This window comes from Lupinus angustifolius, chromosome LG13 (genome assembly GCF_001865875.1).
Source record: "Lupinus angustifolius cultivar Tanjil chromosome LG13, LupAngTanjil_v1.0, whole genome shotgun sequence".
NCBI lineage: Eukaryota > Viridiplantae > Streptophyta > Magnoliopsida > Fabales > Fabaceae > Lupinus > Lupinus angustifolius.
In genome coordinates, this window is record NC_032021.1 from 1,274,699 (window position 1) to 1,301,307 (window position 26,609).

The 26,609-nt window shown below is 33.2% G+C and overlaps 5 protein-coding genes and 1 non-coding gene across 12 annotated transcripts in view; 2 read left to right on the plus strand and 4 right to left on the minus strand.

Moving 5' to 3' along the window:
* Nucleotides 1-4,398, minus strand: part of LOC109325850 (squalene synthase-like) — a 6,502-nt gene extending 2,104 nt beyond the window's left edge. For all 3 annotated transcript variants that reach the window (XM_019558447.1, XM_019558446.1, XM_019558445.1), the window contains exons 1-9: nucleotides 3,944-4,398; nucleotides 3,748-3,790; nucleotides 3,106-3,195; nucleotides 2,748-2,823; nucleotides 1,970-2,039; nucleotides 1,407-1,550; nucleotides 1,219-1,323; nucleotides 874-1,020; nucleotides 98-173 (exon numbers count right to left, since the gene is read on the minus strand). In XM_019558447.1, coding sequence (XP_019413992.1) covers nucleotides 98-173; nucleotides 874-1,020; nucleotides 1,219-1,323; nucleotides 1,407-1,550; nucleotides 1,970-2,039; nucleotides 2,748-2,823; nucleotides 3,106-3,195; nucleotides 3,748-3,790; nucleotides 3,944-4,138 — 946 coding nt within the window. In that variant the 5' untranslated portion in view covers nucleotides 4,139-4,398. The remainder of the gene's footprint in view (nucleotides 1-97; nucleotides 174-873; nucleotides 1,021-1,218; nucleotides 1,324-1,406; nucleotides 1,551-1,969; nucleotides 2,040-2,747; nucleotides 2,824-3,105; nucleotides 3,196-3,747; nucleotides 3,791-3,943) is intronic.
* LOC109325617 (protein DETOXIFICATION 46, chloroplastic) lies at nucleotides 5,244-10,440 on the plus strand. Its single transcript, XM_019558075.1, has 14 exons — nucleotides 5,244-5,738; nucleotides 5,945-6,039; nucleotides 6,661-6,769; nucleotides 6,900-6,955; nucleotides 7,244-7,299; nucleotides 7,821-7,959; nucleotides 8,070-8,207; nucleotides 8,292-8,360; nucleotides 8,475-8,585; nucleotides 8,834-8,962; nucleotides 9,130-9,207; nucleotides 9,747-9,818; nucleotides 9,904-9,963; nucleotides 10,051-10,440. The coding sequence occupies exons 1-14, from the start codon at nucleotides 5,345-5,347 to the stop codon at nucleotides 10,132-10,134; spliced, it is 1,590 nt and encodes a 529-aa protein (XP_019413620.1). The 5' UTR covers nucleotides 5,244-5,344; the 3' UTR covers nucleotides 10,135-10,440.
* Nucleotides 11,294-13,409, minus strand: LOC109325618. Of its 3 annotated transcripts, none has more exons than XM_019558080.1 (5): nucleotides 13,004-13,409; nucleotides 12,699-12,907; nucleotides 11,775-11,969; nucleotides 11,592-11,666; nucleotides 11,294-11,519 (listed from the first exon to the last, which is right to left on the minus strand). In XM_019558080.1, exons 1-4 carry the CDS (start codon nucleotides 13,353-13,355, stop codon nucleotides 11,598-11,600), a joined length of 825 nt encoding a protein of 274 aa, XP_019413625.1. In that variant the 5' UTR covers nucleotides 13,356-13,409; the 3' UTR covers nucleotides 11,294-11,519; nucleotides 11,592-11,597. The 3 variants fall into 3 exon arrangements, with proteins under 3 accessions (XP_019413625.1, XP_019413624.1, XP_019413623.1); XM_019558079.1 differs by having other exon boundaries at nucleotides 11,294-11,524; nucleotides 11,597-11,666; nucleotides 12,699-12,959; nucleotides 13,038-13,406; XM_019558078.1 differs by having other exon boundaries at nucleotides 12,699-12,959; nucleotides 13,038-13,406.
* Nucleotides 13,481-13,552, plus strand: TRNAP-CGG. The gene has a single exon. It is a non-coding gene; the product is annotated as a tRNA-Pro (tRNA).
* LOC109363490 lies at nucleotides 15,180-17,274 on the minus strand. The gene is made up of 4 exons (XM_019609755.1): nucleotides 16,611-17,274; nucleotides 16,265-16,405; nucleotides 16,018-16,159; nucleotides 15,180-15,341 (listed from the first exon to the last, which is right to left on the minus strand). The coding sequence occupies exons 1-4, from the start codon at nucleotides 17,207-17,209 to the stop codon at nucleotides 15,180-15,182; spliced, it is 1,044 nt and encodes a 347-aa protein (XP_019465300.1). The 5' UTR covers nucleotides 17,210-17,274.
* LOC109325840 (xylulose kinase) lies at nucleotides 21,808-25,747 on the minus strand. 3 transcript variants are annotated; one of them, XM_019558432.1, is made up of 9 exons: nucleotides 25,602-25,747; nucleotides 25,304-25,509; nucleotides 24,424-24,563; nucleotides 24,062-24,314; nucleotides 23,822-23,954; nucleotides 23,551-23,639; nucleotides 22,951-23,228; nucleotides 22,263-22,332; nucleotides 21,808-22,140 (listed from the first exon to the last, which is right to left on the minus strand). In XM_019558432.1, the coding sequence occupies exons 1-9, from the start codon at nucleotides 25,675-25,677 to the stop codon at nucleotides 21,937-21,939; spliced, it is 1,449 nt and encodes a 482-aa protein (XP_019413977.1). In that variant the 5' UTR covers nucleotides 25,678-25,747; the 3' UTR covers nucleotides 21,808-21,936. The 3 variants fall into 3 exon arrangements, with proteins under 3 accessions (XP_019413977.1, XP_019413979.1, XP_019413978.1); XM_019558433.1 differs by having other exon boundaries at nucleotides 21,994-22,160; XM_019558434.1 differs by lacking the exon at nucleotides 25,602-25,747 and having other exon boundaries at nucleotides 24,424-24,567; nucleotides 25,304-25,465.

The window sequence follows — 26,609 nt, forward strand, 5'->3', positions numbered from 1 at the left end:
CCCCACACAAATATGTTATACCGATTTTAGCTTTACTTTTAGCTCGCTTAAAATCGAAATTGAAAAGTTATTAGTATTAAAATATTTGTTAACTTACCGCGCCTCATTTTAACCACACCTCTGAAGACTTCAATGTTGTTGTAGCATAATGCAAGTGTTCCAATTGCCATTATCTGTCAAAGTAAATGTAAAATAAGCATTGAAGTTACCAGAAAAAGAGGAAAAAAGATAATTATTGCTATCTACATAATCATTAAACATAAAATGCATATCAACTGGAAATAAAAAAGTAGAAACTAAGAAAGAAATAAACTGTCTAAATGTATGAAGAAGAATCAGATTCTTTTAACACATTAACACCAGAACCATGCAAATCCTCAGTGAAAGTACTATAACTTGTTTTAACCAAAATGGGAGGTTAACGCCTACAACCTAGGCAGCTTCTGTTTCTAGAACATTTGCAACTTAAAAGAAAAGAGTCCCACATTCACTAAACTAAATCAGCAAGTCATATAGCTACACATGCTGACACTACTAATCTATAAATTAACCAGTCATAAAAGATCTATCACATATGATGTATATTAAAGTTAGAGAATACACTCAAATCAAGTATTATGCTCCAAGATCTATCTTTAGACATTTGGAAAACACTTGCTGCATATAAATAATTGTATTACCGCAATACTTTCATATTTTGTTTGAACTTGAATAGGAAGATGCTATTTATTGAGCTCTACTAAAGCATAGCATGATATCCATGCAAGCAATAATTCAAGTATAGAATAGGCTGATAATGTTACATCATAGCAAGACAAGAGTGAGAAAGGTTACATGACAGTTAAACAATTAGTAACTAAGAAACGCGAGCACCTGGGGAATGGCACAAAAGCGAAATATAGCTGAATCTCGTAAATCAGACATGTATTTTAAGCAGTCTTCAGCATGGATCAGGGCATTAGTGACCATGTCATTTAAGCATTTCACTGCCTTGATAGAGTTCTCTTCATATTTCATATCCTGAAATGTAAAATTTAAAGTGGAGTGAGAAAGAAGAAAATCCTATACATGCACATTCAGACACAGAAGAAACGTATTCTTCGTGTGCATATGTGATAATAGTATGAGGAAAGCCATTTTAACCATCATACTATTCAGTCATAAGAAATCCATCTGATATATGAGGGAGAAAAGGTGCAATGATTTGGAGAGTCAAACCTCAAGTTTGTTAACATATTTACTCCAGATCTGTCGAGGCCAAAACATGCGTGACTTGGGTACCTCGTTGATATCTTCCAGATAGTCTCGAATAATGTTTGTTTTCTGCAATCCCAAGAGGTTCTAAACTGAAATGCAAGAATATAATTGTGACCATAGAGTTTTTCTATGTATTTATATCATGATACCTGAAGAAACAAGCCCATTGAATTGGAAAGGGAATCTGAAGCCAGATCTTCTAAACCAGAGGAGTGGAAAAGCTTTGATAAACCTAGCCCGACAAGTCCAGCCACATAGTGACAATATTCATCATAGTCATCAACTGTTTCTACCTGGAAGTTAGAGACAAATCTATTGGACTAAATCAAGATGATCTTTCAATGGTGGAAGCAGAAATCCCTGTGCAGCATAGTGCTATGAAATAAGAATTTAGGACAGATGCACTGATAAATAGTAAAACATCAAGTTGTCAATAAAATTTTGCAATGAAATAAACACCATTTGGCCATCTTTTTTCTAGATCTTCATTTTATTGCCCTTCCCATAAACTTGATCAGATACTTTGAAGCATCAAAAGGCACTAAAAATGAACACTAAAAACCAAAAGCTACCTTCAGTATATATATTCACACAAAAAAGATAACCAAATAGCCATATCATTCAAACGAATTAAAAACTTTTATTGATGTCCTTATTCACTGAAATTAAGCTAATACAAATATGAAAATGTCAAGAATAAACAAAACAGAACCTCCTTGCAAATAAATTTGGCCATTCCAGCACCCATCCTTTTGGTAATATCCTCAATTGCTTCCTGATAGCTGCAAAAGGAATTGGCCAATATTTAAAAGTTAACTGTGGAATGCTTGTCAATATCTCTTTTCACAGACACGGATGAACCTAAAAGAAACTAATAAAGGCAGTGAGTCTACAGTCCATATAGCACAACTAGTATGCTACAACTCAGTGGTGAAATACCTTTAACTTGAAAAATATTACACAGACAAATTAAAGGCGAGATCCTCTCCAGGCCTTGAAAATATTTTACAAGTAAACATACCAAAGACCAAGTGGCCTAGTAGAACTAAGAATGGACAGAGCCATTTTTCGTAACAGCTAGTGAAAAAAATACAAAATACAGAGACCCCATAATCTATAAAACAAGCAAACAATTGACAGTTTTTATCAATCATGAAGACTAGCATCATGACTTTGATTCCCTACAGGCCAGAACAGTTCTGTACTCAAGTCTTGATATTCCAGACGGAAAAGAAAAGAAAACAAAATGAAGCTCACAAATGAAATTTCGTAAGCTGACTTCTAAATGAAATTAGCATCAAGCCTTAACAATAAAAACTAAACAACTACTTCCCCCGGGTAATGAACAATAATGAGCAGAGAATTGGGAATAAACCTGGAGTGCTGCTGCTGGTTAGACCAAGGATGGAAATAAACAGAAAGAACTGGAAATCATATACCACTTAATATTGAACATCATTTTATGTAAATGTGCAAAGATAAGAACTGACGTCTTTTCAAGCTCTAGAAAGGCAGTTGAAACATGATGAAACTGGTCCATTAGAACTTTGTAGTCCTTTGTGCCACCTTGTTACATGAAGAAATTTTTTGGCATGTAGATCAGTGTCAAATTTGAGGCATGTATACCATAAAACATTTTCCTGAAGGTCGATGAAGGTAAGTAAAATATGCAGTCCAAAATCAGTCTAACGGGTTAGATATCGTTAAATTGAACAATTACAATTGAAGGAAACAACAGGTCAGAAGAGGGTTGATAAAATTATATTGGATTTATCCTACTTGGCAATAATTTAAAGAAAGAAAGAAAGACAGGAGCGACAGTCGGAAGAAAAAAAAGGACAAACTTACATGGAAAGTGCCAATCACGATCATATATGTGGCGATAAAATTCTATTAGTATCGGCACCTTGACATCTGTAGCTATGCTGGTATCATCCTCTGTCAATAGAAAAAAGGAGGTATGACAATATGATCATAGGGTATGTTTGAGACTGAGTAAACAACTTAATTAAGTGTTTATTCGATAAACTGTGTTGAAATAAAGTGAAAATAGCTTTTTTTCTTAAGCATGTTGAAATAAGCCAACAAGAGCTTATAGGAAGGTGAAAAGCTATTTTCATAAGTTACTTTGATAAGGTTATTTTCCTAAGCCCAAATAATCTCTTTATAAGCTCTTCCAAACTCCCCTAGTGTAATCTTAATTCCAAAAGCACTCTTTTTATGGAATGGTTTGAGGTTCATATATATATGTGTGTGTGTGTACACAAACACATATATGTGTATACTATATTAGATTTCCGTATAGCATTATATCATATTCCAAGGTTTGCATAATAATTTGCTTATGGTTTCCGAATCAATGCTCAAATAAACAACAATCAAGCTTTGAATAGACAGAATTTTCCAAATCATGTGATGATAATCACTGCCAATAAATAAATATAGAATGAATAACGAGATATTTAATATATTTAAGATATGAAAACAAACCAACGGTATCAAGTGCTCGAAGAACCAAATAAAATATGCAAACCTGCAAAGTAGAGAGGAATTAGATTAGATTACAAAGGATTTACATAACAAATAAAATTTAGAAACCAAAACCAGATTCGAGTTACAAAAAAACTCAATTAAGAAAGCAAAATCAGATTAACGGAATCGAAATAGAAGTAACTAACAAACTCACAGCATTACGAAGATCTGGACCGAGTTGCCGGATAACGAGTGCGAAGCTTCTAGAAACCTTGTGGAGCATAGTGTAACAGAATCCCCAATGCGGTTCCGAAGGGATCTGCTTCTCGATGTTCCTGGCCGCCATTTTCAGCTTAAGCATTGGGTAAAATTCATCTGGATATCTCAGAATCGCACCTAAACTCGCCATTTTCACACTTACAATCGATAATTCAAAGTTCCAGAGTTTGTTTCGTTTTTGCGCTACAATAACAATTATTCATATCTAATTATAATCTCTTTCACACACTTGTTGTTGTAATGAATGGATCTTAGTTAGCGACATTGATGCCTTTGGTTTGGCTTGGTATGATTTGTGATTTTGGTCATTTTGGATGCCGAATATACTTGACCTTCAAATTACAAATATCAACTGTGGCACCCGTACCAAACATGTGTATTATATTGAGTTTGGATGTAGTAATTATTTTCTATAAAAATATTTTTAAAATTAAATAAAATAATATGTTTTTACTAATGAACAAAAATAAATCATCTTCGAGAAACACTTTATTCTCATTTCTAGAATGAAACCTATAAGTTTATATATTATTGAGAATTATTTCGGTCGAAACACGTGTAATTATACATTTTTTACATTTTCAATAACTCAATCAATCCAATAGTAATTTTACCATGACCCATGAACTTCTATATTATAAAAGTTAAGAAATTTTTATATTTTATATATAATGAAATAATACTTTTATTATTAAAAAGAAGTATTTACTTGTTGGATTATAATTACGTTAACAAGTAATAGAGAACGGATCCTTTTTAAATTTTTTTTGCCCCAACCGAACTTGGAATTTACACATCATATCCATCCTTATTACTTAATCCCTCCCTCGTGGAGAAGAGCACACGTGTTTATGTTACGGAGGAGCTTATACTTGTTGGATTATAATTAGGCCGTATAGAGTAGAATGGACACAAAATCCTTCCCGAATTCGCGGACAATCACATGTGGTATAAAACAAACTCCACTCCTTACCTATCAAGAACTTAACACATTTATTATGAAAATATTTTTAGAGAAGAAAAAGGCAAGAGGGAGGGAGGAAGATCTAAAATATCATATCTTCATGTGTCAAATCAATCAAATCTTATCAAATAATATAAAAAAATTATTTCATATTATAAATAAATGACTTTATAATTAAGATAGATAAAATATAATATAAAAAAGTGGAACAAGAAATCTTCATTATCATCGACAGAAATAGTAGTCCATAAGCAAGAAAGAGAATACCGTCAACTACTTATTTAGTCCTTTCTTGACACTCACTCACACACTCAATCCTCGTGTCACTAATTACAAACCACTCGCTCTCTTGGCCTCTCTTTCATTCACAAAATGGCACTAAATCTCACTTTATCTCCTTCTTCCCTTTCAACATTTCCAAACCATCACTTACGTCGTCGTTTCCTTCTACAGAACGCTACTCTTACACCAAATCTGCGCCTCACACCCTCGAAACACCGTTTAGTAATTTCACGCGTAGCAGGAGGACATGAACTCACCACTGATTCTGATAACAATGACCGAAATCATCGAATCAACATAGATGAAAACACCGGAAACGAGAGCGAGAAGAAGGAACTAACAGAACAGAGTATATGGAATCAGATGAAGGAAATTGTAATGTTTACTGGACCAGCAACTGGACTTTGGATCTGTGGACCGTTAATGAGTCTCATTGATACTGCAGTTATTGGTCAAGGAAGCTCTATTCAACTTGCTGCTTTAGGTATTATCATTTAATGAATTCAATTAATTCCGAGCAATGAGTCGGAGTATTGTTTTTACACTTAGTTTTAAGAATAAAAATATCAAGTATAAATAGAGTGATATAATTGTCATTTCATTTTGTCCGGCGGCTCCGTAGCAATATACTAGAAATAAGATTTTACATTATCATTTCTAATAAGGGACAATTTGATTTCAATTGAGCAGGTCCTGCTACGGTTGTTTGTGATTACATGAGCTACGTTTTCATGTTTCTATCAGTTGCTACTTCCAATATGGTTGCTACTGCCATTGCTAAAGAGGTTACTTCATTTATTTCTGTTACTAATTATTCATGAATACGTATTTGACAACTATCAATAGGGTTCGATTAAGACTATTTTTAAATACTCACGTCCACTCCTCCTGATTAATAAATTACCAAATCAGGAAAATATTGGTTACTTTTTAAATTTCCAAAACATTGGATGGATACTTGCCTTTTTATTTAATACTTTCTTTATTTAGTATTAAGAAGATTTTGTAAGAGAATATAGCAAAAATCTTGTGTTCATAGGTAAAGTAATGTGGCCTTTAATGTATGTCTTCTTACATTAAAGTGTTGTGTACAAGGCACGCGAGAACTGTGATTAATGTTATATGCTCTTTCAAGTATAATTTGATTTTAGAGTCTTGATGTTTATATCTTCACCTTCAGTGTTGTTGTATTTAACTATATGGTGGCTTTATCAGTTATTATTTGATTAGACTAAATCTACCTGTTTTACTATGTTTACCAGATCATGCAAGTAAGCTTCTAGGTGTTACTGTTATGTATCATTGTTAGAAATTTCAGGAAATTCTAACAATCATAACCAATGATTTTGTGGATGCGGCACTACTAGGACTTACAATGTTTTTCATGAGTTCAAATGTTCGTGTAGGATAGAGAAGAGGTGCAGCATCACATATCTGTCTTGCTTTTTGTTGGGTTAGCATGTGGCATCGTGATGCTTTTGTTCACAAGGTTATATGGTGCAGCAACACTCACTGGTATTGGAAATGGAGTGCTTTAGCCATTCGTGCTCTTCAATACATTTTGGATAACAAGAACTTGCTTATGCAGGGAAGGTGGCAGAGCCAATCCCATGACTCATGAGTTTGCTAATTTTGCCTTTTTCAGCTTTCGCTGGGGCAAAGAATGTTCATGTTGTACCTGCAGCTAATACATATGTTCAGGTTTTTTCCCTGCACATCTATCCTTTAATTTAAATGTAATTTCAATTCCTTTTTTATAAATTGAAGAAATCGTAGAACATTTCAAGGAGGAAAGTAATTAATTTCCGTTTTATTTTCTTGTAAGTTGCAATAGTAAATAAAAGTCTAGAACATTTTTTTAAATGAAGACGCACATTTAAAGCTTGCAAATAAGATTCTGTTTTTGTTTCTAATTTTGTATTGAAAATGATCAATCAAAGATATCATTTTCTGCATGATTATCACACTGAATATTTTTGTTGTTGTTAGATTCGAGGCTTGGCATGGCCTGCTTTACTTATTGGATGGGTTGCTCAAAGTGCAAGGTGCAAATATGCTATTTATTTATCACTTGTGATTTTTTTACGCCAGACATTGCAAATTGTCATGTCAAATAATTTGAGATAATATTCTTGAGTCTTAACATTCTATTTCATCATTTACATATAACAACTTCGTATACCAATTCTTTTGAATTGTTATTCAATTTGGTGATAGGGTTTCTCTTAATATTTACTTAGAAACATGTCTAAAATTTTATTTGTATTAACATTTATGAGATAGCAAGACATACCTATATCAATCATGCTTGCTGTATGTTGATGATATCTCATGTATTTCTTATATTTAAAAAAGAGTATGAATTCTTCCTTTCTCCGGATTTATTTAAAATTTTCTTTAAGCTGTTTGAGCTATCTTTTTAAAACTGGTCTAATCCACAGCTTAGTTTAATGTTATAATAACATGCTAATATCAGGTAGACCTTTGCTTGGTATAATTTTAACAATATGATAAATATTGGCTTCTTACATTGAACTGATCTTGGTATTTACATTCTCTTTTGCAGTCTTGGTATGAAAGATTCCTGGGGTCCCTTGAAGGCTTTGGCTGTTGCCAGTGTTATAAATCTAATCGGCGATATACTTCTATGCACCTACTTAGGATATGGTATTGCAGGGGCTGCATGGGCTACCATGGCATCACAAGTATGCACAATATCTTTTAATCATGATACATTAATTATATTATATGGCTCCACATATTTTCAATTTACTCAAATCAGTATATACTGTTTTTTTCTTATTTCTGTTCCTAGGTTGTTGCTGCTTATATGATGATTCAAAATCTAAACAATAAGGGATATAATGCATATGCCTTCTCTGTTCCTTCAGGGGAGGAATTTTTTACGATACTTGCTCTTGCCGCTCCTGTATTTTTGACGATGATGTCAAAGGTGCATCAAGTGTTTCATTATATTTGTGTCTCTTCATCCAGAGTAGTATAACCTGTGAATGTAACTGTAAGTTCTGATTTCCAGGTGGCTTTCTACTCACTGCTAATATATTTTGCTACATCAATGGGTACGCTTCCAATGGCTGCTCACCAAGTTAGTTTTACTCATTCTCATTTTTGTGACTCTATACTCCTTTGCTTTATATCTGGAATTTCTAGAAAACCAAACCCAAAGCCAGTAATATGGATAGCTCAAATTTTATTTCAGGTAATGGTTCAAATCTACACTACATGTACAGTATGGGGTGAACCTCTCTCCCAAACTGCTCAATCATTTATGCCTGGGTTGATGTATGGAGTAAATCGGAATTTGGCTAAGGTTGGAGTTCATCATCCACAAATGACAAAACTTGCTCTGATTTCTAAATTTCTCTCTCCCTCCCCTCATATATATGGGTTTCATTTCAGATTGTTATTATACTCAATTGATTTTCATGTTATGTTATACAATATAAAGAAGAGGTCGTTCATTTTGGATGGGAGGGGTAGTCTTATAAAATGATATTTGGTTCTCTTAATATATTGTTTTGTATAGTTAAGTGCCCTGACTTTTTATACTATCAACAGGCCCGATTGCTTCTACGGTCTCTTGTAATTATTGGAGGTATTCTTGGATTGTTGTTAGGGATTGTTGGAACATCTGTTCCTTGGTTATTCCCCTACATTTTTACATCTGATCAGATGGTCACCCAAGAGGTCAATCCTTTCTTTGTTAAACTTCAGTTTCGATATTTTCACCATCTCCTCTATCTACATTTCTGACATGATATACAGATTGAAATGCAGAGGTTTTTATGCTTCAAATGTAGTTTTGGATTTTACAGCTAAGTTTGTAGTTAACTGCTGTATTTGTGGCCATGTAGATGCATAGGGTGCTTATTCCATACTTTGTAGCGCTAGCTGTGACACCCCCTACTCTCAGCCTGGAGGGAACATTGCTGGTATGTTCATTTTAGAACATTAGGATTGTTATTGTTTTTGGAAATTTCTTATGTCAGCTACTTAGTTAAGAATCTGATCATTGTTGCTCCCATTCTTCATAATTAAGTTAATAACTCTACATGGTACATGTATTTTTTATCCCAAGCCCAAAAGACCATTTCAGGATGGGGCATGGTAAGATAACTAAAAGCTTAAATGTTATCACTCATGTTTTCATATCTCCAACCAGGAGTATTACGTTTCTGTTTTAGAACATTTGTCTCATATTCCATCACGTTATTAACACCTAAACTTAATTACTGTTCTGGGATATTTAAGGATTTCGTCCAAGGAATGTCCCCTGTTATCGAACCAATATTCTGAGACTTTTAGACCATAATGGTATCTGACACATGATTTCATGACAATTTAATTTATGTTTCCAACTAGCTTTGTGTTACTACTCATACACATTCTAAAATAGGGGAACTGAATGCGTTATTATATAGCTAATTACTGTTATTGTAAGGTTATAACTTATTGTATATGGCTTATACAGGCTGGACGGGAACTAAGATTTATTAGTTTGTCAACAAGTGCATGCTTTTGCCTGGGTGCACTGATATTATTGGTAACAACTTTTTCCTAAAGTCTCATTGTGTATAGTAATATTGCTAGACTCATTTTGTGGTAACACAATTCACCTTGATGCCCAGATCGTTAGTAGTAGATATGGTTTGCAAGGGTGTTGGTTTACCCTCGCTGGATTTCAATGGGTAAGACTCTGATGAACTATAACTTGTATAAAGTGCAACTATTATTTCTTTAAATATTCTGACTTGCAATTATGTTATCATCATTAGGCTCGGTTTTCAATGGCCCTTCTTCGCCTTCTCTCCCCCAATGGCATTTTATACTCTGAAGATTTAGGCCGGTATGAGCTATAGAAGTTAAGGATTGCCTAGTTTAGGAACTCCATTTTTATGTATTCTTCACCACTGATGAGTGATGACACATTATAAGATAGAAGCTGTTGCTTGCAAATACTTTAGATGTTTTACAAAATAGCCCAAGTTTAAGGGCAAACTTACAATTAGATTATTTTATTTGTCATTTACACGATGCAGTGGAGGCAAGCTACTGCCGCCGGGTGTAGGGAATTGAATCCACCACCTTGAACTTACATAACGACTCCTCAAGTGATAGTTGTATTGTTGTTAGCAATTTAGTTCATTCTATGAAGTTCCCTTTCCCCTCTATGCGTTGGTTATCCCTCACAGGAATTGAATCATTAACTTTTTGGTCTTTCTTATGATCTAATAGGGTCTTACACCATTATATCAATGTCTTTCCAATTAAGTCAACTTATGTTCACTCAGTCAAGAAGAAATTATCATGTGTTCTGGAATCATGATACTACATACATCCGCACAATTAGCTATGTGTTATTCAATTAAACTTTGCATATTTACAAAACTAAACCAAAGGGTAGATGTATTTCTATAAAATAGTATTTATTATTATTAAAATTACTTGAAAAACATTAAAGTATTAATACCATCACCAACCTCTTCATTTCTTTCTACCTCCCCTTCTCAACACCACAACTCCTCACTGCACTTGGTACCTAACTGGTCACGCCATTCGAGTTCATCAACTCACTGATACAACCGAAGAATGAGGCAAAAATGAAGAGGAGTTAGCAAAGCAGAGTATATAAAGTCAGATTAAGGCAATTGTTGTGTTTACTGGACTAGCTAGCAACCAGACTTTGGATTTATAGACCACTGTTCTGCAATTATTGGTCAGGGAAGGGCTGCAAAAGCTAAGGACTACCTAATTTTGGGGCTCGAAATCATAATTATACCCATATTTCATGACTCATTACAAAGATAGAAGAATTTGGTTGTCTGTTGTTCGCAGAATAGTTATTAAATAGCCATATATTCAACTCAAGAGACAGCTTACATTAAATCTATTCATTGATCCACGCAAGTTAGTGGCTTAACTTTCCTCCGTGTATTCTTATATTGTTAGATTGCTAGTAAAACAAAGACAAGATGCATGGGTTGAAGCAAGAGATGTTAAAAGCATGCAAATTTTAAGTAAGACAACATAATCAAGAAGATTTCAAATTAACTAATAATAGCAAGCCAAATATGTTCATCCCGATAGAACCAGCCACGCTGGTGCATCTAGAAACCAAATTCTGTTCCTGATTTTGCCATGTTCTCTAGCTTTGGTCGCATGAACATTTCATAATTTTACATCCTTGATTTAAAATCATCTGACTTTTTGACTTCCCAATAAAATGTCTACAACCTTGAGCATTGGATCCCATGCTTGTAAAAGACTCAAGTTTCATTCCGCCAGGCACCAAGGAAAAACCTCACAAAATTCTAAAAGATGTTTATGATTTGCTTTCCATATTCCTGAATGTTGAACCTCGCTTTGAAAATGTGGGAGCTGGTCCCTTACTCTGCAGTTTCAAAAGAATATTTGGGTAATTTGGGAAACATAGTAAAAGAACCATAATCAGTTTTTCATAAAAAATAATAATAAAGGCATAACATTTTAATGTGTTTACCAGTCTTGCTTTTTGTTTTTTGAGAATGAGGTTACGAACAAATTTCTTCTTTTCTTCAGCCTTCAATCTGGTTAGACTAGGCCTGTATATAATCACAGTTCGACCAATTTGACCAACAGCCACTGAACCTGTTGATTCTTCTAACTGCTTCACCACATCATCTAACTCACCAGGGCAGCTACGATGTATTTTAATCTGCAAATGCCATTCAAATTACACGTCTAGATGAATAAAATTCAGAATCTTAACAAATCGAAGACGAAACAGGTTGACACCTGGTCTGTATATACTTTTGCAATTATTGTATGTATAAAAATCTATATCAATGTCTGGACATATAATCACATTAGAAAAGCTCAACCCAAAAACTATTAAGTATCAAGTTGAATTTGCTATGCTACTATACATGATACTCCTAATAGTGCCGCCCCTTTGAGGGTCGACATCTACGATGACTATCCTAATGGTAGCCTTTCTCCTTTGGATGTTTCACTAACCTATCAATATTCAGAAATATATCATAATCAAACCTACAGGTAGCCCTTTTTATGCTCTCAATGAAAGACATCAATTGTTAGAATTTAAGCAGAAGAGTAAGTTTTAGTGCTTCACCCCAATTGCTGGGACTTAACTTACAAGTACGAGAGACCTCTGGCTTAAGTACCATATTTTGTTATGCTACCCAACATGTCACTCCTAACAGTTAACTTATCCTCACATATGGTATGTGTGTCTAGTATCTGTATCTTATCTATGCTTCCTAGCTTGCAACCAAAACAGGGAAACAAGTTCCCTTTTCCATGAATTAAAAGAAATTCATCAAACTTAAGGAATAGCCATCAAATAAACCAAAATTGAGAGACATATTTCAAGAACAAAAAACATCATAAGCATTTGGGATAGAGAAATTAAGTAAAATAATACCTTTAGAAGCTCATTACGTTCAAGGGTCTCAATGAAAGAAGTGGCAACACTAGAAGTAACACCAGACTTTCCCACAAGTTGAGTTTTGAGCTTATCCCCCAAGCTGTTGGCATAAGATCCAAGTTCCTTCCTTTCTTTCACAGTAAGACTCGGCACCTCCAATTTCAACATCACCTCTCTTTTTTTCTCCAATGGCGAAGATGTTGAATCTGATTCCAAACCCAATTGGGTATCCTCAAAATTGCTCCTTTCTGTTTCCAAACCCAATTGGGTATCCTCAAAATTGCTCCTTTCTGTTTCCAAACCCAATTGGGTATCCTCAAAATTGCTCCTTTCTGTTTCCAATTCACCAAGTTCTTCAACTGGGTCATCTTCGATATTGTCCTCCTCCGAATTTTCTACTGAATTTTCTCCAAAAAAAGCAGAAGGGGATAGTGTATTAGGAACAGAAAGGGAAGATGAAGAGAAAGAGGTGGAAAAAGGAGGAGCGTGAAGGGAAGAGAGAGAGGTGAAGAAGGGTTTGGGGAGGCGCGTGGAGAGGACATTGGGAGAAGAAAGAAGAAGGGGTTTGAGGAAAGAAACAAAGGAAGAAGAAGAAGAAGAAAGTGAAGGTTGAGGACGAAGAAGAAAATGGAGTAGATGAGAGGATGCCGCCATTTCTGTGCTTTTGGATTATCACAATTGTTGGGTTTCTGGATATTGTTATCGTTGTGCTTTTTGGCCTTTTGGATTAGCCTATACGAATAGTTACATTCTGCGTTTCGGAAACAGAAGTTCATACAGGGTGTTTGGTCTAGTGGTATGATTCTCGCTTCGGGTGCGAGAGGTCGTGAGTTCGATTCTCGCAACACCCCTTAATTTTTTCATTATTTCCCAATCATATAAGGTTACTTTACACTGTTGTTATTTAAGAATTAAAAATGCTTCAGTATCTTCCTTTGCCGCCTTGAAAGATATATATTGTCTTTTTCCATATTAATTTATTCTTATAGTTAAAGGGAGATGTGGGAAAAAAGTTATATGTTCAGCTATATTGATCAATTAGTGATATTTTTTTATTGTTTGAGAGATAATATTTTTCTGGTAAGACATAAAAAAAATATTTAAAGAAAATGTCAGGGATGTTTAAATATGTATTGTAATAGTCTCATATTATCTAATATTAAAATTGTATAAAGTGGTTAATGTCATATATTATACTTAAATCTTTTTGTTATAATGCATTAGATATAAGCATCTAATAGAAATGTTTCATGGGCACTTGTACCATGAGTATGTTAGAACTCGTATTCTTATTTTCTAATAATGATCTTATGAACTAAACACAATGCATCAAATCTCGTTATTAAATTCTCTTGTTTCTTATATTCTATTTATTCTATGTATTTGATTTAATTATTTGTGGTTAACCCAACAATTGTTTTCACAGCATAAAAAAAATGTCATTTTCTTTATTATAGTTCCCAGCTTGAGATTAGAGTTGTATATGACCAATATGGTATTTTGTTTCCCTATGCAAGAGCAGCCACCTCATGCAGGCTAGGGCCAAAACCGGTTCTTGATGAAAGCTGAAATAAGATAAAATTTCTAGCTCCAGAATAGGAATTTTATTTGATTTCTTTATGGAACTTCAACTTTAATTCTTACCATTGTAGAGCTAGTCAATGTATTTGAAAAGGACAATAGCATATTAGACATGGATAGAGAGTGGAAGCTATGCACAATAGCTTCAGCTCCATTTTGTTTGATATCATAAAAAAAATGTTATCTATCAAAGGTTTGAGGACAAACAATCTCAGTTTCCCAAATGGCCATCTTCAAAACATGCTTTTTGTTATCTATCATTGTGATTGATTCAAAAGGGAAAGAAACATTTTTGACCCATAGCATAGAGCATGCATTAAAGCTTGCAACCTTTGACTTGTAGGACATAACATTATGTTCAGCGCTGACCCACAACATTCCATGATGCTAGAAATCTCAACATATATTAGTGTCAAAATATTTGAAATAGTGCAGCAAGAAGAGAATGGGAACATAACCAGAAACAGAAACTAAAATTGACAAAAGGAGGAAATATTTATAACATAATTCCAAGTACAAGCTACACAAGCCTAGAAACAAACACATCCTATCACTTTAAACAGAGAAAAGATTGTACCAAACCCTTACCCTACCCACCAAAAGGTACACTTTTCATTCAGTTTCTTCCTACCCACAAGAAAGGTGGACCCCACCACCTAACCTCATTGGCCCACTGACCAGGTGGCAAAGGTCCACCATACTATTTGTGAAAATAGAACACATATAACCAAGGTAATGAAAATGGTAACAAAACCTTATACAACCAGTGCTACCAGAAGCTAAAAAGAAACTTAAACATAAGATCTAAACCAAACTAAAAATGATGGAATAACAAGAAAGAAACCAAGTTGGTCCAAAAGCATAGAAGCATAGTCACGTCACTGTGCCACTTTCAACTCAAACTTGTCTCTGCTTGAAAAGCCTCAGCCTCCCAATTGTACTTTGTTCTCCACCCTTTGTTAAACCATCCCGAGGTGGGTTAAAGCAAAGAGGTAAAACTTCCTCGGACTCACAAGGAAAGTGCATACTTTCGAAGTGCCTTTTTAATGCCTCTTTTCCCTACATATTCAAATTCATCACACAAAAATCTCAGTGACACAAGAATGCATAGTATAAAAATTAGAAGGAAACAACAAAACCAAACGCAATATATATATATAAGATTTAATACGGACACCATAAGAAATTTCCACATTGTCAACAGATCATGAACCATTAATTTGTTTATCAACATTGACTCTCTCAAACAAAAGTAATACAAATCAATGATGGATGATATTCTGATAGTCTAGAAACTTTAGGCGGTCAATTCATACATTTTAAACTCATCTATATATATATATATATATTCCTTATTCGTGTAGCAGCAAAAGTTAATAAAGTAAGGAGGTAATAGTATGACCTTTCAGTTTATTAAATATACTATCACAAGTAAGAAAGCATTAGTATGACTATTTAATTGATTGATTAGATACACTCTTACTAGTTTTAAATAAAAACTTACTTAACTATATATTCTTAATCTTCTATTTATTTATGAACTTTTATATGGTCAATATATCACCTATCATTCATTTTCAATTTTCATTTTCAATTTTCAATAATAGTTAACTTTTAAATAAATTTAATTCAAATAAAGTATATATGATGCATAGATATTAGATCTATTTATATTCCCTATGATCTGACATAGTTGATGGAAAGTAATGATTAGGTCTAAGGTATGTGGCCATACCTGGAGGCGTGCTGCAACAACTTCACGTATCTTGTGGGATTGAAACAAATCCCACTTCATATTAGAGGCTGTCATGTTAAACCTCCAAGCCCCCTTGTGGCTTGTGAAATTCACAAACGCGTAGCCCTTGTTCAACCCACTTCTGCATAGTGCAAACATTCAAATATCAATATCATATCACCATTATTACCGCACACTAACAAAGATCTTAAATAGCCACCCCAAAAAACTGGGATTTGTAGCATACTTGAAATCTATAGGGAGATACACAAAATCAAAGGCTAAGATAATGTGATCTTCTTCGATCCCATCACTTCCTTCATCATTTTCAGCTTTGTTGTTTTCCATCATGCACTGTTTTTCCAAGTAATCAACCAGCAGTTCTCGACTACAAAGTCAGATAAATAAAAATAATCAAATTCTTAGTTCAGTTTTGACAATGACACTAATTATAAAACAACAACAATTGGTAAAACACTTCGTCTTTTGGTATAAGTAGTGTCACGAAAAAAATATTGTAAGATTATATTTTGATGTATGTGCATATTTAATGAGAAAGGGGGCACTGCAACATTAGGCATTGAGAGACATACGTGTATTTATTAGGAATATTTTTTATCATCACCGTGGTATCTTCACCATCAACCCTCACCGGTGTAATAGAACGATAATATCGGTTCTTAATAGGAAAAGCCTTGAAATTCTTGTTTTCACCATGCCCACAAATTTGTCTGTTCTTTGAACCCCAACATTTGTGATATTCAGCAACTTCATTATCCTTCTTTTCCCTCAACCCACGACGACAAAGGTTCATTCCCTTCAAGGCACGCCCTTTCCGACAAGAAGCTTCTTTAATCACTTGCTTCTGAACATGAGCTTCTTTGATTATGGTAGGTTCAATGTCTGAGAGATAAGGACCAGTAGGTTCAACTTTTTGGGTAGTAGTGCTAAGTTGCTTTGTGATGATGTTAACATCATCATCATCATCATCATGATGGAATGGAATAGAAGGGAATGGAACAAGCCGTGTAAGAACAAGTTTAGGGTGATAGAGTAGTCGATGAGAAGAGAAATGGAAATAACAGTGTTGGGGAAGGGGAGAGATGGGAGTGGTAAAAGCAAAGCAAGGTGAAGTGAAGGGTTTGTGTTCAGATGGAATAAATGTTGGAGCATGAGGGTTTAAAGGCGCCATAGTTATGCTTCAAGTTAGCTTAACACAGATAAATATGGCAAGGTCGAGTAGGAACGGATGTTAAATTGAACCTCTCAAGGCTTAGGTGTGAGCACACATCGCGCATCATTATATGCATTTTCCAATGGCACAGGCCACAGCAAAATAATAAAAATCGAGAGTCATAAGGTGGTCTATGGTAAAGAGGATGATCGTAAGAAATGAAGTGCAGGAGATTGTAAGTTCGAGTCTCACTATTAACAAAAATGGAGAATTATAAGAGTGATTTAATGCTAGAATATAGGAGGTTGAGGATGAAGTCTCACCCAAAACAAAATACTAACATACTAATATGTTAAGCATTACCGATCAAAAAACAATTCACGTCCTATCATAAAACTGTGCTTAGGATAAGAACTTTTTATTTCATTATTTATATTTTTATTAAGAACATTAAGACGTACACAAAGATTACGTTTTTAAGACGCAATAAACGAAATCTTGTTGGACCATCCTAGTTCTATTGTTATTAGAGGATAGAAAGAAGAAAGAGTATGATAAATATATACCCCTTAAAAATCTATACATACTCATATTTTATGTACACCTTATAATTATTATATGTAAGTGGTAATTTCCTTCTTCACCTTATAATCATTTTACTCATTTCTAGTATACAATGTCTAATGTCTGATTTCACAATTAAATAAACCTAATAATATTTTCTTCAAGTAATATATATGTGATAATTCAGTGATTTCAATCTTCTCTTATGTTGACCATGTACTAGCCAAATTATTTATTCTGATACTACTTATTGACTCATGTGCGACTAAGAAGCCTTCCACAACCAAAAGTTACATCATCACACTGGAGAATAGGAAGAAGAGTGGAAAATGAGAGAAGAGAGAAATGTGAGAAAGAGAATATGGAAAAAGTATAAAAAATGTAGTAGATTCTTGTATTGTTTGGTTTGATAGGAAGAGAATAGAAATAAATACATATGAATTTATGAATGACAAAAATATCTCTAAATAAAAGTTACCTCAAAACATAAAAATTGATGAGTAGTTTTGTATTTTCAAACCACAATAATTAAACTATAACTCTTTGTTTTCTCATAAGTAGAAGATACCTTTAACAACTTTCATGCATGATTTTATTTTTCAGATAGAAGTTGTAAAGAACTTCGTATATGTTGTAATAGAAATGAATTCACTGGTGTAATTTACATGAAGGGTTTTTGTATGTCCAAGTTGCTGTTGCAGCTATAGATTGGCAAGGTATTATGGCAAGTGATATATGTTTGTTAAGAGACGGAACATGATTTTGCAATTCTTGTAATAAAATTTAGGGTAGCCACATTTTTAAAAAGTGGCATGCCTGAAACTATAGAATAGATTTTCTAATTATGACATTCACATGACGTTAAGATAATTAGAGATGAGGGAAGTTCAAACTTTGCAACCATAATTACGGATAGTCATGTGTCGGTCGTTAATTGTCATTTAAAATTGTCCTAAAAGAGCAATTTTAGTGAATAAAATATTATTTTTTTATTTTATGGAGAAGGTAAGAAATTATCCAAGGTTTACAAGTTCACAAAAGAAAAGTTGAGAGGAGAGGAGAAAGAATAGAAAATATGATAATATTTAGTTATTTGATATAAGAGAAAAAGAAAAGAAAAAAGGGAGAAAAGATTATAGATATTCTAATAATGGCATGAGCATCCATTGTATTTTGGTTTTTTTTTTAATTTTAGAAAATTAAAAACATTTATAAGTATGATTAACATAAATTTTAAATGCATATGGAGTTAACCACAAAAGAAACTATCTTTAATCTTTTGTACTTAGTTTTCCACTCAATATTCAATAAGGAAGGTATGAGTCCACCATTTTTCTTTCACTCTATCCATTAAATGTAACCAAACTATAAAAAAAGATTATTTTTCTTTATTTTCATTTCTCGCCTCTCATTATTCTACTCAAATCAAAGTAAATAATATTATTAACTTATGGAATTAATTTTACACTCATTTTACAATTTACTTTGTACAACTAAAACAGAACAAAACTATCTCAATATAGTCTAATGATTTATATTGAAAAGTAGTTTAAAATGTCATAACATTAAATAGTGATATAGAAAGAGAAAATGACTATTGTATCACATAATACTCATATGTAATTATGATTGACTCTTCAAAAAATAATTAGAATGAATGATAAATAATATAATATTGTGTATAATATTATATAGATATATATAATTAAGTATACCTAAATATTAAACTTATATTTCTATAATAGACTCAAGATTAAATTAGTATATTAAATCAAATGATTAAAACATGTTTATATCATTTTGGTGAAGAATATATTAATTTGATATATTCTATCTCTTCCATTTCATTCTTTTCCTTTCACTTTTCTTTCAAACCAAATAACTAAAAACCATCTAATTCAATATTATATTTTTCCTTTCAATTATCATTTTCTTTCATGAATAAAACAAAGCTCTAGGGCTTTCATTTACCAATAATTATGGAACACTAATTAAAATAACACAAAATATTGGTTTCCATAAAAATAAGTGAGATGGGGAGAAAGTAGGAGTGGGAGGGTAATGATTACGTAAATGGATGCTGCATTTAATGCATGGATTTGATAAGCTGTCGCTTTTCATCAAAGAAGATTTCAATCAAGAATTACGAAGCTAAATGCATGCTTCCACGCCAACCGAATGTTTCTCTCTCATCTTACTCCCTCATTCATTTTTTAAGAAAATATATGTATTAATTCTTTAACCGATAATATAAATATTAAACTCTTATTTAACTTTAATATACATAAATTAATAAATTATATTACTTGAATGGAGATTATTTATTTAAATAGTGTTTCATTTTATGTTTTATAAATAAATTATAACTCTTATTTAACTTTTATACTATTTATTTTATAAAAAAATATTTTATTCACACGTTAATATATAATTAGCTTGACACATGAAATATGATTTCGTTGGACATGATCCTCATCCATCTCACTTTACTACAATAGCAATATTCATATAATAAACGACGAAAAGAAATACCTTGGAAGGGATAAATAATGAGAAAGAGAAGTGTATTTCTGGAAAATAATTCATTTGCTTTTGATACTCTGTAATTTTATCTCTAGTATCTTCAAGAGAGATACGAGAATGGACTTGATTACACAAACAAATTCGTGACTATTGGAAGTTTCTGATCAATCAACATTCAACAATCAAATCAAGGATGCACGGGTTCTTAAAAATCTATACCATTGTACATTTATAGATTAAAAAACTCTTTACGGTTATCTAAAATATTTAATTTTTATATCATATATTTTTATTTATCCCTAAAAATATATTACATTAACAGAAGTGCAGAACAATAATTATGCTGGATGAAGCATACAACGTTTCCCAACGACAATGTTTCACAAGTTCATTTTCAAGTAATAGTGATTAATTATTTTCACAAACAAGGGAAAAGAAGTTACTTAGGCATTATAATCCTGAGTGAGTGACATATTTGGTTAATTTTTAATGAGTGAGAAAAAACAATTGAAACATAAATATTGATATGAATCTAATTTATTAACTTCAACTTAAGGAGCCCAATGAAAGTGGACTATATTGAAATTCAATTATGAAGGCATTTTCAGACGTGAGAGAGTGTATAGTTTATAGCTCGTAGGGATGAACAGAAAAAATGAACAACCAACATGATCACAATCTGACCATGAGATGGAGCCGTGGGTTGGTGCCGATGGGACTTGGGACTATGTGACATTGCACCAGAAGGGTTTCCAGTTTCCACCTTTCTACAATACATAAAATCAATTTCGCTCTAAATCTTCAATTATATTTAAAATTTATTAAAATCGTAAATAAAATTGAAGATATGAAATAAAACTTAAACGGCCCTACCTCAAACGTGAGAGAATATGCTTTTTAAATACATGTAATTGGATGGAAATTGGCTAAATTACCTATTAGAGGTCATACTAAACTTTTTTTTCTTGAACATGTTAAACTCCTATTTTTTTTGAAAAAAACATATATAGTTTAATGCGTCAGACTTTAGCCAATTTAAAATATCTATTATGTCTAATAGACTAACATATAGTTATATTATATAATATATCAACCATTTACATAGACTAACATACCAGACTTGGATTTTTAAATTTTTTAAACAGACTAATAGGGACTCATTTCCTTAACATTTTTGTTATGGTTATATACTATACTAGTGTTTCAAATTAGAAAGCCCTTTTTTGCATTGCAAACATCCTAATGAAGAATTTTTTTTATGTATAATAGAAAGATGGCAAAAAGGTGGCTCTTACCATTTTCTATAATTCATCTTGAATTCCCCCAAATGATATAAAACCCTTTATCGGGCTGTGATTAACCTCATTAACAATGAATCGAACCAACTCAATTTTTGTTAGAAATTTAAGTTATTATTTAGCTTGATAAACTTGATTCATACATAAAAAAAATCGAACTTGAGCTAAAAATCTAGCTCGATCTTGAGAAAAGTAGAGTTACACAAGTTTCTATTATCTCCATTATTTTGTACAAAAAGGAAGATGTGGAGTGTTGGCATAGGATTGGAATATGCATATAAACATTGTTGCAAAGTTGAGATGGTTTCCTACCTTGTCACCTTGACCAAACAGGTTATGGTGTAACAAGGCCACACACTCTTACAATATATTCACTTGATCACCCTTTATTGCCAACAATGCAGCTCCATATGCAGCTTCTGTTTGATTTGCACGAATCACAGGCAAACCAAGAACCCTCTCTCTTATCTTTGTCCATTTCTCATTTTTGGCTCCACCCCCAGCTGTGAATACTTCATCTACCTCGGTTGCTCCTAGATCCTTTAACAACCCATATGCTTTAGCCTAAAATACCATATACAAGAGTGCTTTACATTAGGCTCTAGTTTGATGAATGCATCTCACATATTTCCTAGTGAAAACGTCCAAGTATAGAAGCAAAAAAGAGTTTTGATAAGATTATTTACCTCTATGCGTGCAATGGATTCCAAAATCCCATGTAAGTACTCAACATCACTTTCCGGACGTGGAACCAGCCTGCCCAAATATTAAGGATCAAAGTCTGATTTGTTACAACTCACAACCCAAAATGAACCAATCGTTTAAGAAATTGTCCATGATGTTGAAGTTAAGAATTCCTTCCTCCTTACCAAATACCAATTAAATCAACTGTTCTTGCGAAATGAAATTAAATGCAAAATTGTAAGCTATTTAAGCAGTGTTCTCTGAATCCAATGAATGAACTTGCATGATAGTAATCAGTATTACTAAGCATAATATGTGATCAGTATCACTAAGGACAGCATATTTCAACAATGATAAAAGTTACAGTTCGGCAACTATAATCATATTGCTTTTATAAGAACATGTCCTCTTTTGGAGACCAATCTTAATCACTAGCAGGTAGCTATTGACCCTTCTCAGTATAATTTGTAAGTTTAATGAAATGATGGCAATAAAATAGTCTTTTAGAAACAATAAATTCCCAGGTCTGGAAGCCTATAAATTTGACTGGATTTCAATGTATTTGTAAACCGTTAATTGTTTGAAAAACTAGAATTGAAGTGAATGATAAACAAGACTCTAATCAAGCTATATTAAAATAAACTGAACTCCAAAATAGTGTCCCAACATGAAGCAGAAATGTTTTAGTACCTTGGAGCCAAATTTGGATCAGCTACTGGGAATCTTTCACCAACTTTTGGCAGAGGATAGTAGTCTAGAAGAGAGGCTTCCGAGGGATTGATCTGTTCACTCAGATTATCTAATTGGTCATCGGTAAATAGCTGTCTAAGAACAGCTCCACCAGTGTTTGAAGCACCACCAACAAGCCACTTATCATCAAGGCGATGACTATACACCCCAAACCGAGAATCCTCAATTCTTGTATTGCTCAACAGTTTAATAGCAAGTGTTGAACCCAATGAAGTAACCTGAACAAGAAGGGTTTAGTGAGAAACACAGTCACAAGAAGCTAATGTGACTTTAGTTGCATTAGCCTAGATAATGAACAGGATCAGATCAAGGAATGTCTAACAAATGGTTTAGCAGAAAGACTTAAATCAAAATCTTAATAAGTAATGGCACAACAATTTTCCATACTTCAAGCTACAAATTCTTTAAACTGAATATAAAATCTGGATGAAAAAACCTTTTAATTAACTTTCCATGGATATAAGTTGCCTATCACGAGATATGATATAATATGATTAGTTAATCATTAAAAAGCAATGATCTCGGTAAAAAAAACTTAACAGCTTTCCCAGGTTGTGTGGCGCGAGCTGCAAGAAATGCAGCTATACTGTCAGTGGTTCCAGTGCATACAACGCAATCCTTTTGAAAACCTGAAAGTATGTGCATAATACATATGATTTTAAACTTCATAGAGCAAAGGTTTTAACCAGGATGTTATAGAAACTCTGATACCTTTATAAAACAATGGAATATATTACCCTTAACGGTTCCTACTCCTAGGTATGGACTATGGATTCTAATTAAAATTGTAATTGATACAAAGAAAACAGACCAAATTTATTTCTGATTTCCTCCTTTAAAGAAGCAATTGGAGTTCCTGGAGCAACAACTGAAGGTAAAAGATGAGAATATGGTTGACAGACTAGCCAAGACGGATACGAATCCACTTCAGGATCGTAGCCAACCTGCAAAACATAAATCAATAGTTCACTTTTCCATCAAGGAAATTTCAACACAGACATAAACATCCTGGCTGTGATGAAACATTAGATGCTAAAATATTGAATGAAACCTTCAGAGCATTATTATAATCTGAAACTCCAAGCTTTCCATGAAGAAGCCACAAAAGCCAATCTGCTTGGTGCAACAACAAAGCAGATTTTTGGTTCGAACCAGCATTGTTCCACCACGAGACCAGCTTACACAGAGTGGATGACCCAGTGCAAACTGTATGGTTTGGAGGAGCAATAGATTTTACCATTGGTAGTGCATCAGGACAACTCTCATTGTATAGAAAAGGCCTCGACAACGGTTCTCCTGTGTCACTGCAATACCAGATTCATAGTCCTACTCCTACTTCAGAATTTACATAAAATCTTAAATTATTCTTAATGAACACAAAATAAATCATAAAATTGTTGATCATCTATTCACCTATGAACAATGAGAGTAGTTGCAGAAGTGCCATCAATAGAAATAGACACAATGTGTTTGCGAAGTTCAAGTGGGATGTCCTGAAGCAGCAGAAACAGAGTCTCCTTCCATGAGCGTACCCAGTCATATGACTCTCCACTCTTTCTAGACAAGAGAGACATAAATCTTAGTATTGCACATTGCTACAAAACTTGGCAGAGTCCAATCTTATTGAATAGTCTGAATATGGTAAAATGAGGAAAAGAGATTACAATGCATTCTAGCTAGCTCCTAGGCTGTTCAAAATAAATCAAATATACCAAACCAAAAAAATCACTTTATCAAACTGGCACTAAAATTGAACCATTTTTAAACTATTTAGTTCAAGTTTAAAACCGGTGATAGAACCGGTTCATGCTTAAACCGATTTTAAAACCAGTTCAATTCAATTCAAACTGGTTTTGGTTTAGGTTTAAACCTAGTTAAATCATTTTGGATTAAGAACCAGTTTTGAACCTTACCAAAAACCGGTTTTTGATCCTTAACTGGTTTTAGAACCATGTCTAAACTTGAATCATTTCTAAATCGGTTTTTAACCAAATTATGAACCATTTTCTTAAACAATTCAGGTCTGTAGAGCTGAAACCAAACCATAAACAAGTCCAACTAATTGTTACAACTTCTAACCCATATTCTTCTACTATATCTAATACACATGAAATTAATGTGGAACTTCAATTGTAATATCATCTCATGCTAAGAGTGCATACATGCATCAAACAAAACCATAATGTACTGCCATAAATCATGTCTAATAGATCAAACATTTACATCTAAATCTATATCCTTCCCAAAGCTAAGAATCATAAAAAAGCATAAAGTGAATGAACTAAAATGATACCGAGTATAGCGGATACTCTCTCTTAGCCTCAGCCTGAATTTTCCCATCCAAGTCAATGATGGCAAACCTTGCACCAGATGTACCAAAGTCTAACCCAAGATAGAACCTTTCACTAGTTCCAACAACACCCATCACCTCCTTCTTATTATTCCCGAGAGACATTGATATTGCCCTTGCTTTTCTTGCATTGTTACATGACCCGTTTCCTTATAATATAGGTTCAAATTTCAAACATTAAAGTTTGTATATATTAACAAATAAAAATTAAAAAGAGTTGCTTATGCTGCAAGGTTTGTACCAAGTTTTTGGGATGAAGTGCAAGATAAAGTGGTGCTTGCTGGATGGGTTAGTGAAACAGTGCCTACCAATACCATTTTGCTATCTTTGTTGCTTCTTAGCTTTTGCTGTCCATTTCCCACAGATAAGGAATTCTAGGTGGAACAATTAACAAACAATGGTGGGAAAGTCATTACATTCAAGGAATTTACGTGGGCTTGTGGAGGCCCATGTTCTCAACAAGGAATTTACAATGCATGCCAGAATAAGCCCATTGGGCATTTTCCATATACCATAAGTAATCAAGTAAGAAGACAATGATGTGGTATATTTTTATGAGTAAAGAATTATACACAATCAGTGCATCATCCATTATTTCATTTGGATTACTTTGTGTGAAGTTAAACATAATTAAAAATGAATGGTAATTAATGAAGTGACAGTGTAAAAAACTTTTAGTTACATTGTCGGTATATATATCTTTTTCTCTATTTTTATTGATTTGCAACATAGTTTTTATGATAGAATTTGGAATAACATATTATTATCAGAAAATGAGACAGGAATGTATTATTTTAAACAAAAAAAACACTCTATTTATTGTCCACTGGCCAAATCTTAATGGCTTAAAGTCCCTGTAAACTCTTTTATTGTAACTTTAATTTCAGTTGTTAGTTGATATTATGTTCTTATTTTGAATTGGTTTTTTTAATGTGTTTGAAACTTTATCTTCAAACACTCAATATCTCAATACTAATGACACTTACATACTCTTCGATGTCACGTAATTGTCCCACATAAAGTGTTGAATTTTTTTCTTCAGATAAGCTAAAACTCTAGTACAAATATAAACTGGGAAATTGAGGAGATTAAAACAGAAAAGGGAACAAAGGGTTCTCAAAGAGTGTCCAATAAAGATGAAAATCAGGATTGGAATTTGGACATAGCTGTCCAATCTTTGAGAGTGTCCCCATTTGCACGTGAGCCAGGGTCACTATTAATTAGTTGTGGGTTCAAAGTGAAGAAGACA